This window comes from Echinops telfairi, unplaced genomic scaffold (assembly GCF_000313985.2).
Source record: "Echinops telfairi isolate 266 unplaced genomic scaffold, ASM31398v2 ScPeMD7_60;HRSCAF=208, whole genome shotgun sequence".
In the NCBI taxonomy this organism is placed as follows: domain Eukaryota; kingdom Metazoa; phylum Chordata; class Mammalia; order Afrosoricida; family Tenrecidae; genus Echinops; species Echinops telfairi.
In genome coordinates this window covers 1,153,125-1,164,957 of record NW_022103958.1, presented here as the reverse complement: position 1 = coordinate 1,164,957, position 11,833 = coordinate 1,153,125, and the positions used below count along the sequence as shown (strand labels likewise).

At 36.1% G+C, this 11,833-nt stretch overlaps 1 protein-coding gene across 1 annotated transcript; it reads right to left on the bottom strand.

Moving 5' to 3' along the window:
• Window positions 1-688: 688 nt before the first annotated feature.
• On the bottom strand, window positions 689-6,091 carry LOC101661015 (olfactory receptor 10AG1-like). The gene is made up of 4 exons (XM_004708503.2): window positions 6,052-6,091; window positions 4,759-4,867; window positions 3,083-3,114; window positions 689-1,644 (listed from the first exon to the last, which is right to left on the bottom strand). Exons 1-4 carry the CDS (start codon window positions 6,089-6,091, stop codon window positions 689-691), a joined length of 1,137 nt encoding a protein of 378 aa, XP_004708560.2.
• Between the last annotated feature and the right edge of the window lie 5,742 nt (window positions 6,092-11,833).

The window sequence follows — 11,833 nt, the reverse complement described above, 5'->3', positions numbered from 1 at the left end:
TTTTGTTCCATTTTCATAAACGATATCATATTCTTATTTGTGCTGCAAGGTTGTTGTTTAAGCAGGAATAGTAGAGGTAGATCAGTTTTTCTAGGTTCAGATCCAGGCACACTAAACTTCAAGCTAGTTCTCTGAAAGGACATCATCAGTTGGAAGTGAATAAATTGTCAACAAGAAAATATAGTAGCTCTTGAAATGTTTCTCTCATAACTATATATTAAAGACAATAATAATTGAGCTTAACATATTACCCTTTAAAAATGCAGTGACATAAAACAATAAAATACTCAAAAATAGAATGATTTCTAAATACAAAATCCCATTACACCGAATGTTGTGTAAACATTAGCATTATTCTTTGATGAGTTACTCCATCACTAAACATAAACTCAACGCCTCTCAGGCAAAAAACAAACAAACCCGACCTTCCATATGCACAAGAAAACTTTGATTTCTGGATATTTGCTTATTTCAATAAGTGAAATATATATGAAATTCATAAGTAAAGGTTATTTTAAAAACATAAAAATTATGTGTTTATGTGAATCGATATTTCAGTCAACATAAAGCTTTCAAACTTTGTCCATATTAGTGTACATCAGGAATTTATTTCTCTTTATGACTGAACAACATACCACTGTGTGAAAATAGCATAAATGGCCATTTAGGCACACTTCCCAACATCATACTACGTTTTAAATAATAATTTTCTCAATGCAGCAATAACATCCTTGTTCCTGAGACTGTATATCATGGGGTTGAATATTGGAGTCACAATGGTGTAGAAAAGGGAAATTAGTTTGTCTGGTCCTGCAGAATGTAAGGATTTCGGTCTGAAATAAGTGACAGAGGCAGATCCAAAGAATAAAACCACAACCAGCAGGTGGGAAGAACAGGTGGAGAAGGCTTTAGTTCTTCCTGAGGCTGTTGGTAACTTCAGGATGGTGGAAATGATTTTGCTGTAGGAGGCCAGGATTAGCAAGAAAGGAACTGTAGCAATAAACATAACGATGATGTAAACAAATATCTCATGAACAGAGGTGTCCCCACAGGCCAACTGAATAATAGGTGGGATATCACAGAAGAAGTGGTTAATTTGATTAGAAGCACAAAAATCCAGAGAGAAAATCTGAGCTGTTTGTCCGATCTGGACTGGAATTCCAATGACCCAGGAGCCAACTGCCAGCTGGACACACAGCTTCTGGTTCATGACCAGAGGATAGTGCAGAGGGTTACAGATGGCCACATAGCGGTCATAAGCCATCACAGCCAGGAGGAAGCACTCAGTGGCCCCCAGCATAAGAAAGAAACAAAGCTGGGTGGCACATTCCACGAAAGAAATGCTTCTCTTTTGAGTCCAAAGATTCACAAGCATCCTGGGGAGAGTGACTGATACATAACAGATCTCCAATGAGGAAAAATTTGCCAGGAAAAAGTACATGGGCTTCTGTAATGCAGGATCAAATCTGGTTAATATTATGATGAGGCTGTTCCCGACTATGATGATCATGTACATGAAGAAGAACATTCCAAATAGAAAGCCTTGGAGATTTGAAAGGTCAGAGAATCCCAGCAGGACAAAGTGCAGCGCTGTGGACACGTTTCCCTCTGCTTTTCTGACTTCCGGTTTTACCTGTAGGAATGGTGCAGCCAGAGGTACAAGTTACTCTATGTTTTTGGCTTTTGTTCTCTCACTTAGAATATGGAGATGATATACCTTACAGTATTTTAAATTCCCTATAAGAACAGATGCTGTACATGAAAATTTATTCAAGATGATGTGTAAATATTTCCCATTGACTCCACAAGAAACATGTTTTACACTGTTTTACCAAAAGTGCCTTCTATTTATTTTTTCTTGGTGATGAGATAGATGATTTTAAATTTTGCTGTCCTTGTTAACAATTAATAAAATAGCAAAATCTTAAATTATCTTTAATGGTCCCAATTGCTCCATTCTTTTCATTGGCATGATTTCCTTATCTAATCTCAATTATTTTCCAATATAATCAATTGAAAATTGAGTTTTATCCAAATAAGCATTCTGTATATCATCTATTACAGTTGCATACAATTTTAAAATAATTATATAAACTAGTGATTTACCTTTAGTACTTCAGAGACTTCTTTAACTTTAACAAACTGTATAATAGGCTTTTAAAATATAAAACATCACATGATGTGCTAACTATGAAATATTATGGATTGGCATTTTGTTATTATATCTGTATTTATATTTCAATGGAAGCTCTCTGAAGTGAGATGTCAACATTTTTATTTGGATTTTATAGTGAGGCAGATGCTAAAAATAAGTTAAGCTAGTATTTATGATCAAGCAAACAATTTTAAGTAAAATACCTTTATCCTTTCCTTTATATGCTCCAGTTCGATATTATGGAAATTACCTTCCATTATTCTTATATTTTCTTGAAACATTTGCATCCTTACTAATTGCTGTCCTTTGGCCAAACTTATTTGGGACATTTGGTTTCATCTCTTGCATACACAGCATGCTGTACACACATATGTTTTGATGTTATTGTCAATCTTCTTGATGCACCTACATATCAGTATTTTAGAAAATAAAATATATTCTTCTATGCAATACACAGTATTTTGTTCAATTAAAATAATTGATTAGTATCCTATAATTTGATTTAACAGCCCCTTCAACAAATTCTATAAATGGATACTTTCTAGGTGGTAAGGATGTGCCTGCATACCCTACTGATACAGAATGTGACAGTGCTTTTCTGTGTGTGTGTGTGTGTTTCTCTCTTAAATAAGCAGAATTTTACCTCACTGATCCCTGTATTGATGAATAAATTGTCCATCATATATTACTTAATTTAAAAATCAATACAGATAGCAAGTTATACCTTTTGTTTTTGTTAGTTGCCCTTTGAACTAATGGCAACCCATGTATTTAGAGAAGAACTGCTCAGTAGGGATCTTAATGCTCTGACCTTTGTGAGCCCATGGCCAGACATACTGTCTGAAACACCTCAAAAATACTTCATACTGTGAGTTTTGGGATAGTTTTCTCATGTTTAACTTTTGCACGAATCGGAGACCAGTCAATAGAGATTAACTTCTTGCAAAGAGGAGACTACTCTGTAAGAGGGGGTACCCCTCAAACACCGGATTTTTTTCAAAACTATGTACTTAAAGTGTTTTGTTGTTTTTACAAATCAGCCTTCAAAGTACTCTCCATTACAGTTAATACATTGGTCAAAGCTGAGATTCAATTCTTGGAAACATTTTTCAAACTCATCTGTTTGGATGACCGATGACACCTCCTTTGTTTTGCTCTTCACCTCTTCTGTGTCACCAAATTGCTGTCATTTTCTGTTTCTCTTTGTTGGCAGAAACACAAAGAAATCTCACAGAGCAAGGTCAGGTAAGTCAGGTGCATGGGCAAAAGAGGCATGTTGGGTTTTGCCCAAAAGTGGGGCACTGAGATGTCTGCATGTGTAGGTGTGTTGTCATGGTGGCAAAACCAGTCCCCCAACTGCACAAATCAGGCCTTTTTTGTGGCACACTGTTAAACAATCTTTTCAGAACCTCTAACAGAAAGTTTGATTAACAGTCTGACCTAGTGGTGCGAACTCCAAATGCACTATCCATAAGAGTTGTATGAGCGCCAATAAAATGATTTTGAAAAGGAAGAAAAAAATAAAAGAAATAACAGTCAACACCCTAATTTCAGATGCCTACTCTCCAGAACCATACGACAATAAAATCTTGTTTTTATAACAAAACAATAAAAACAAAGAATCATCAGCTTTTTGGGGACACTCCCTTGTAAGTATATCTTCAAGGTATTCAGCCTGACTCATGTGCCAAAGGAGACATAATTGGGACAGCAGGATGCAAAAGCAGGGCAATCAGAGGGTTTACTGCTACTAGTACAGGAAGTCATTTAACCAATTACTCTTGTATCTGTAGGATTCGAGAGAGAATGGTAAAGTAAGGTATTTACAAAAGCACTATCTGATATATCACTCCCAGCAACAATGTTATTTTAGGGAATGTTAAAATGCTATAACTGAGTGTCAAGGATAGTCAGAAACTAGTGGCCACCAAGTAATATTGCTGATATTATTTTACTCCTGTTAAACTATATATCCTATACTTTCTTTCCCTACACCATTCTACAAAACTGTACCAAACACTAACCTCTGTAAGTCAATGCAGAGCCTAATGCATGCAAATGATGAGAGTTGTTTGTTGAATTTTTTTCAACACTATGTATCATTTGGCTGTACTTGATATAACCAGCATCTTCAAAATTGTTTCTCTATTACTCTGTCTAGTCTTTTAAGGAACTTTTCTCTGAACTAGAAAATCCTTCCCTGCATTATTGTTCATTAATCAAGTAAGGTAGTGCAGTTTAAAAGAAACCTGAAACTAAGTGTGAAGAAACAATTAACACGAAAGAGCAACTATGAGCCTGCAAGCTAGAACCAAGTATTCTGATGTGTTCTAGTATCAAATACATTGAAACTTCTTTTTTGCCCTCAAATTTTTTTCTTATAATGATTGTCAATGTAAAGTCACTTTCAATATAAGAATAATATTATTATTTAAATTCGATCTGACTTTAGCATCTTTTTAGAAGCTACTATATTTATAACTCAAAAACAAAATAACTAGATATCCTTGATGGCATTTATACTTTTCTTCAAACACTTTATCTTTATGTTCCTGGCCACTACATTGTGTTTGGGGCAAAGGCTTTGCTATCATTTACATTACCGAAGAACATATTCCTGATTATTGCTAGAACTCAGAGCAAGTTTAAAGTTAAATACAAGATAAAAAGTAAATATTAGAAATTGGTGAATGATCTTCAGAGGACCTTTCACTTCAGCAGAAGAGTTTAATGATAAAATTATACAACATGCCACAATATCCCTAGTAATTTCAGATTTGCTTATCATGGAACTTAACTCTTACCAAACAAGTAATTATTCTGATTTGAGTATAATACAAATCTACCGTACTTCTAAGAAATCCATTCACTACCTTGTTAATTCTCTCGATAGTAATAGATTTGATGTGATGTATGCAAAATACTTAAATATGTATTTAATATATAGCAATCCATACATAAATGTTTCACTTTATATGAGTCCAATAAAAAACAACATAAGCTTATAAGCTTTAGGATATAATATACTGAGTTGTTTGAATTTTTTTCTCATTTCATCTTATAACCGTGAAAACAATGAGTTTAGGTAGCTAAACAATGGGTGGCTAAACATTCTTTGAAACAAACAAACAAAAAGAAGAGAGAATTACTTCTTTTTGTTTTCTAAAATTGAATGCTCTCTGTTGATGCTTAAAATGTAAAGATACACAATGAATTTTATGTTGAACAGAGCTAGTTCATGCCTACCTGTACAATTAACGCAAACCCCATCCTGATCTTTGGTGATTGTGCTAGGAATCAAAGAGAAAATACAAATAATCTTTGTGTAATAGTTAAATAATTCACTTTTGTTACCACAGAGGCTGGACACCTTCTAAAATCCATCCCGCTCTCAGAGCAAATCGTACTATTTAAATAGTAAATAGTCACTGCCCTGGGGAACAACTCCCAGATTGCTTTCTGACTAAGCCAGACCGTTTTCCCTGCCACTCAAGCCCTTGAGTGCCAACCACTACAAGCCTAAATGTTGAAATATTATTGGATTCTAATGAAAATATATGTTGTCTTTGGTTAGATAGACATTAATAACATTAAGTTTTCTATTCATGAACTTGGAATATTTTCAAATTATTTAGATCTTCTTTATTATCTGCCATAATAAGCTATAGTTTTCAGTGTACAAGTCATTCACTCCTTTAGTTAATTTTATCCTTGGGTATTTTATCACCTTTAATGCTATGGCAAATACAATGATTTTGTTTTTTTTTTTTAGCTGTTCACTTTTGATGTATGAAAAAAAAAACCCTGCTTATATAAGAACTTTGTCGAAAAAGTGAAGGGAAACGTACAGATTGGTATAAAATTGTTAGGGAACCACATATCTAATAATTACTTACCTTCTAGACTATATTGAGAGCACCTATTGTTGTTAGGCATCATCCAATCAATTCCATCCCATGGCAACCTTACACACAACAGAATGAAACACTGCCTCGCCTGCGCCATCCTCACAATTGTCCTTGTGCTGCAGTGGCTGTGTCAGTTCATCTCCTTGAGGGCCCTCTTCTTTTTCGCTGCCCTGAATTTTACTAAACCCCAAGTCCTTGTCCAAGGACTGGTGTCTCCTGACAAAGTGTTTCAAGTATGTGAGGCAAAATTCTCATCATTCTTCCTTCTAAGGAGCACTGACCATACATCTTCCATGTCTGATCACTTTGTCCTTTTAGCAGTCCATGGCATTTTCAATATTCCTCTTCAGCACCACAACTCAGACGGATCGATTCTTCTTTGGTCTTTCTTATTCAATGTCCAACTCTCACAAGTATATGAGGCAACTGCAAATATGTTTTGGGTCAGCTGAAACTTGATTCTCAAAATAAGCTCCCACACCCTATCAAAAAAAAAGTAAAAAATGGGCAAAGAGTTTGACTAAATTTTTCACCAGAAAACAGATATATAAATACCAACAGACACATAAAAATATGTTCAGCATTATGTTATTTGTCATATTTAAATAAAAATCAAATGAGTTATTATTATAGCACTCAAAAAATGGTTATGATTTTAACAAGTAGAAATCTGTGTGTTAGTGAAAAAGTGGAAGTGGGACTAGAAAATAATCAACAAGTTAAAAGAAAAAACTTTTATGATAAGAAATTACCATGTTTTCAAAAATTTCTACTCCTAAATCAATACCCCAAACTACGGAAAGCAAGAATGTTGATAGACACTGTATATCATTTATAACTTCAATGCTATTCATGATAACCAAAAGATGGTGACAACCAAAATGACCATAAGCAAATGGATAGATATAAAGAATATGATATATCCATCAAATGGAATATTACTCAGCTATAAAGATAAATTAAGTTCTTATATATGCGTCAACATAGATGAACCTTGAAAACATTATGATGAGTTTAACAAGTCAGTTACACATGGACAAATATTGTGTCGGTTTCTCCTGGGAGGCAGAAAAAAGTTATTGTGTCGTCCCACTTGACGTAAAATATTTAGAATTGTGTTAGAGACCAATGTTCAGTAGTGGTTACAGAGAATGGTAAGAAAGTCGAGGACAAAAGGGGTCATTCACAGGGAATACTGTGCTTCTGTGAGGTCTGGGCCAAAGTTGAATGGGCCCAAGGAGAGACATGCGCAATGAAAGAAGACAGAAAGCGGGGAATAGGGGACTCCACTCCATTCTCAGGAGAAGGGAGAAGAGGGAGAAGAGCCTAGAGTTTATTCACCTATGGGTCTTTGTAGCTCTTGAGGCATGCAAAATTCTCGTTAATCATATACATCAAACAAATGGGCACTGGATTAATCTTGGCATGCCAAGCATTCAAAAGGAGTATTCAAGGGCATACAAGAGGAGGAAACATTCTTTAAGATATGCATAATTTATCTGTGTATGTGAGGAGTCAAGTGTCTGTAGAAAACAATTTTCTCTAAGCATTTATGAAGGCAGATGTGCTGGGAAAAAATGTGCTTCCTAGAGTTTTGTGTATTCAGGCTTTCCCCATATTTCATACTGCCTCATATTGGGGATGCCGTGCCAAGCTCTGTAGTCATGAGTAGACCACACACACGTCCTTCCAGGTTCTCAGTTTCCCCAACCCTTCTTTCCAAGATGAAAGAATAGTTTGTAAATTGATTATGGTTATTGTTGAATTCTGTGATAAATAATGATTGATGTCACTGAATTGTGCCTCTAAAGAATGTTGAAATGAACCATTCTTACACGTTTCTTGTGACTGCCCCATTGGTACTTTAAGTATAATAAATTCTTACGAAGACAAATGAGATATACCTAAACTGACTATCTTCAGCAAACGCCATACATTATATGAGGGTATGTGAAATACTTACATAACTGTTACATTTTGATTATCTATAGAAACAAAACCAGTGAACATCTTATATGTATAAGAAAAAACTTTATATCAAGAAGTAATTGTATATCAAGAAGGCATCCCAGCCCAGTCCAATTCAAGTTCATAGGTTCTGTGCTAGTTAGTCTCCTCTTCAGGCTGATGTGACTTCTGGCCAGTGGTGCAGAAAGGTGAAGTGGGAGGCAGGGAGGTCATCAGCTGGAGAGTGCACAGTTATGTTGCTCTAAGATTGATGGCAACATGGCAGGGTGCTGACAACTGCCACATTGGTGCTCTGGGATAGCTGCCTACCTGGACCCACCCCTGGAAACCTGAGCAGAATCCCAGCAGGCAGGGAAGGGGAAGGGCAAGAGAGACAAAAAGGTTCTCTTACTGTCTCACTTCAAAAAGACCACACCCCAAAGGAAGCATCACTAGATGGCCATCTAATTGACAGATTAGAGCCCACTTCTACCTCCACACAAGTACAATCAAGTTGGCATAAAATCAAAGCACAGTATCTTTGAAAATAGTCTTTAAACTCCAGTCAGACTATGGTGCTTAAAATGCCAAAAACATGTTGCTAAGGACACACTTCCTATGACAAAAGGACACGTACACCACTGAGAAAAGTTAGGAATGAGAAATTATCTATGCCACCAAACATGTGGAACATTATTATCATCGATATCATCCCCTTTTATACATCCGGAATTGCATTTGGATGTATAAAACAAAACGTGGTTATATACTTCACACAATGATCTGGGGTGGATGTATTAGTTAATCCAGGGTATTGGAGGTAAAGTCTTACACCTTTCTTTTTTCTTCGATGTGAATGATTCAACTCACAAGCCATCATTTTCTTGTGGTTTATGGGACACAGTCCAGCACCATACTCACAGGACTAAATTTAAGATGTGTGTGTGGACTGCTTTTCTTTCTGAAGGCTCTAGGGAAAATACCCTGTGTTTCCTTTCTCACTTACAGTGTCAAGAGAATTCAGTTCTCTGGAAATTCATAGCCCAGGTCTCTGCTTCCTCATTTGTTATCAGGTAAAGAACAATCTCAATTCCTACAGGACACTTTAATACATGGTTTATAGCTGTGAAAGCCTTCAAACTCAACAATTGTAAATTGAGTTATTCTCCTATGTTACTATCTTCCTCTTCCTGTAACATTGCATCTCGCTAATCTATATTTCTTTCTTCCTCTTATCTTTTAAGGGCCCATGTGAGTTAATTGAGCCCATCCAAAATGATTAAGGCTAGTCTTTCCATATCAAAATCACAACTGTATTCTTATCAGAAATGCCCCCGTTAAGTAATATGCTCACAGATTTTGGAGATTGGGATGTCCTTATCATAATTCATGAATAATCTAGGATGAACAGTAGGTAAGATCTTCATGTTTTCAGTCCTAAAATACATATTATTTATTGATGTCAAATATATAAAAACTGAAGAAGAAGATACATTTGATTATGGCGTTGGCTAAGATTACTGAAAGTCACATGGTGTCAGAAGAATAACGAATTTGCCATGGAGGAAGTACAGTCCGAATGTTCCTTACAAGGGATGGTGGTGAGATTTTGCCTCATGTACTTTGCACATGTGACCAGAAGAAACCACTTACTAGAAAAGAATATTGTGCTTGCGACAGTTCTGGTCAGTGACAAAGCTGAAGACCAACTAAGTGATGGATTGACACAGTGACCGTGACAATGGGCAGCAAATGGGAAGAGGATGCAGAAAAGGACAGAGTTCCCATCTGTTGTAAAAAGGAACTCATGAATCGATGGTCAATTTTCACTCTTAAGCATCCTATAGGACAGGGAAGAACTGTCCATGTGGGTCTCCGAGACTGTATCTCTTCACTAGAATAGGAAGCCTCAACTTTCTCAGCAGAGCAGCTGGTTGTTTCCACTTGCTGACCTTATGACTAGCAGCCCAACGTGTCACCCCGACGTCACATCAGGGCTCCGACTTCTGTTGTATTTGGGTCATTATTTGTCAGAGCGGCGTGACAGTCATTAACAACATATGATTCCTATCACTATCTCTACCTTTATTCCCAACCCTACCCCGCACAAACCAAACTCACTGTCATCGAGGGTTTCCAAGAGTCTGGTTACAGGAGTAGAAAGTCCAGCCTTTCTCCTGTGAAACTGCTGGTGGTTTCAAACTATCAACCATGGGGATCACAGCCCAACTCGTAACCACTACACTGATAGGGCTTCTTATTTAAAGTGTTGAAAAGGAAGGATTTTACTTTGAGGAATAAGATATGCCTTCCCAAGCCCTTCCAATTGCCTTATATGCATGTGAAAATTGGACATTGAATAAGGAAGTCCAAAGAAACATTGACCGATTTGAATAATGGTGCTGGTGAATACTGGTTGAAAGTACCACGGACTGTCAAAAAGACAAAGAAGTCTGATTGGAAGAAGTACAGCCAGAATGCTCCTGAGAGGCAAGGATGCCGAGACTTCTCTCTGTACTTTGTACACGTTGTCAGGAAAGACTAGTCCCTGGAGAAGGACATCATGCTTGGTAGAGTAGAGGAGCAGCAAACAAAAAGGAAAGCCATTAACCATATGAACTGACACAGTAGTTGCAACAATGAGCTCAAATATAACAACTGTGAGGATGGCACAGTGTTGCATAACAATTTATGTTGTATCCCTATGATTTGAAACTAACTCATTGGCCCCTACATACCCTACATATTTTCCAAGCTAAGAATCAAGAGACCTAAGTATATATTCAATTTTCTATTTTATTTTCCCAAATATAAATATTATACTTATAAAGAAAGACTTCTCACTTACTGGTAAACTTTCCCACAGGAACCAATTCCCCCCAATTAAAGCCTTCAGCATGTGCACACATGTGTACATATAAAGCACATGTATATGTGACTAAGTGCCTGTGTTTGTGTTTCTGAAGGTGTGAAGTGAGTTTTTAAAAATGTATTGTAAATGGAATTACTCTTTTATTTATAACTTTTGATGTTTTAAAAAATTATTTTAATTAGGAGTTAATGTATCTATCACATCACTCAATAGTTCAATCACATCAAGCAGTATTTTACCATTGCTACCACAATCAGTTTCCAAACATTCCTCTAATTTTTGAGGAGTGTAAGTTGTTCTCAAACTATTTCAATTCAAAATAATAAAAAGGAAAATAATAAACATATTTTAAATTTGCAAATCATCCACATGCAGCCATTCAACCTGTTTTAAAAATTATTGGTGAAAACAGATTTTTGATTCAGTTTACTAAGAATGGAGACTACCTTAGATTAATTGCTTGTGGGATGGGTTGTTTAATAAGAATAATTTCAAACCCAGAACCACTGATTAATTTGTTGTAGAGTGGCAGCTCACAAATGATGAAACTAATGCCAGTGTCCAAGAAGACATCTTTCATTCTGTTAAAAAAAAAAGGAACCCATTAGCTCACATCTGTTTAACGCATTGTTTTTAGAGTATTTTTCAATTGATTTTCTCCTTGCTAGTTGATCTAGTTGAATCTCTTTTCTCAAACTTCTTCCTTCTCTATGGGAGAAAGAGAATTAAAAGACTTCTGTGTTTTTCTCTCACCCTGAGCAGAGAGGATGCTGTGAACCAATGATAGTATCATTACTGTTTCTTGATCCTGACTTTTGCTAGTGAATTAACTCCCTTAATCATGAGTATAGAGTGGCAATTGAAACAAATTATTGAACACAGGATAGATGAAGGCAGGGATGGTTGGTGTGGGAATGGTAAAGAACAGTTGGAGTGTGGATGCATTTGTGG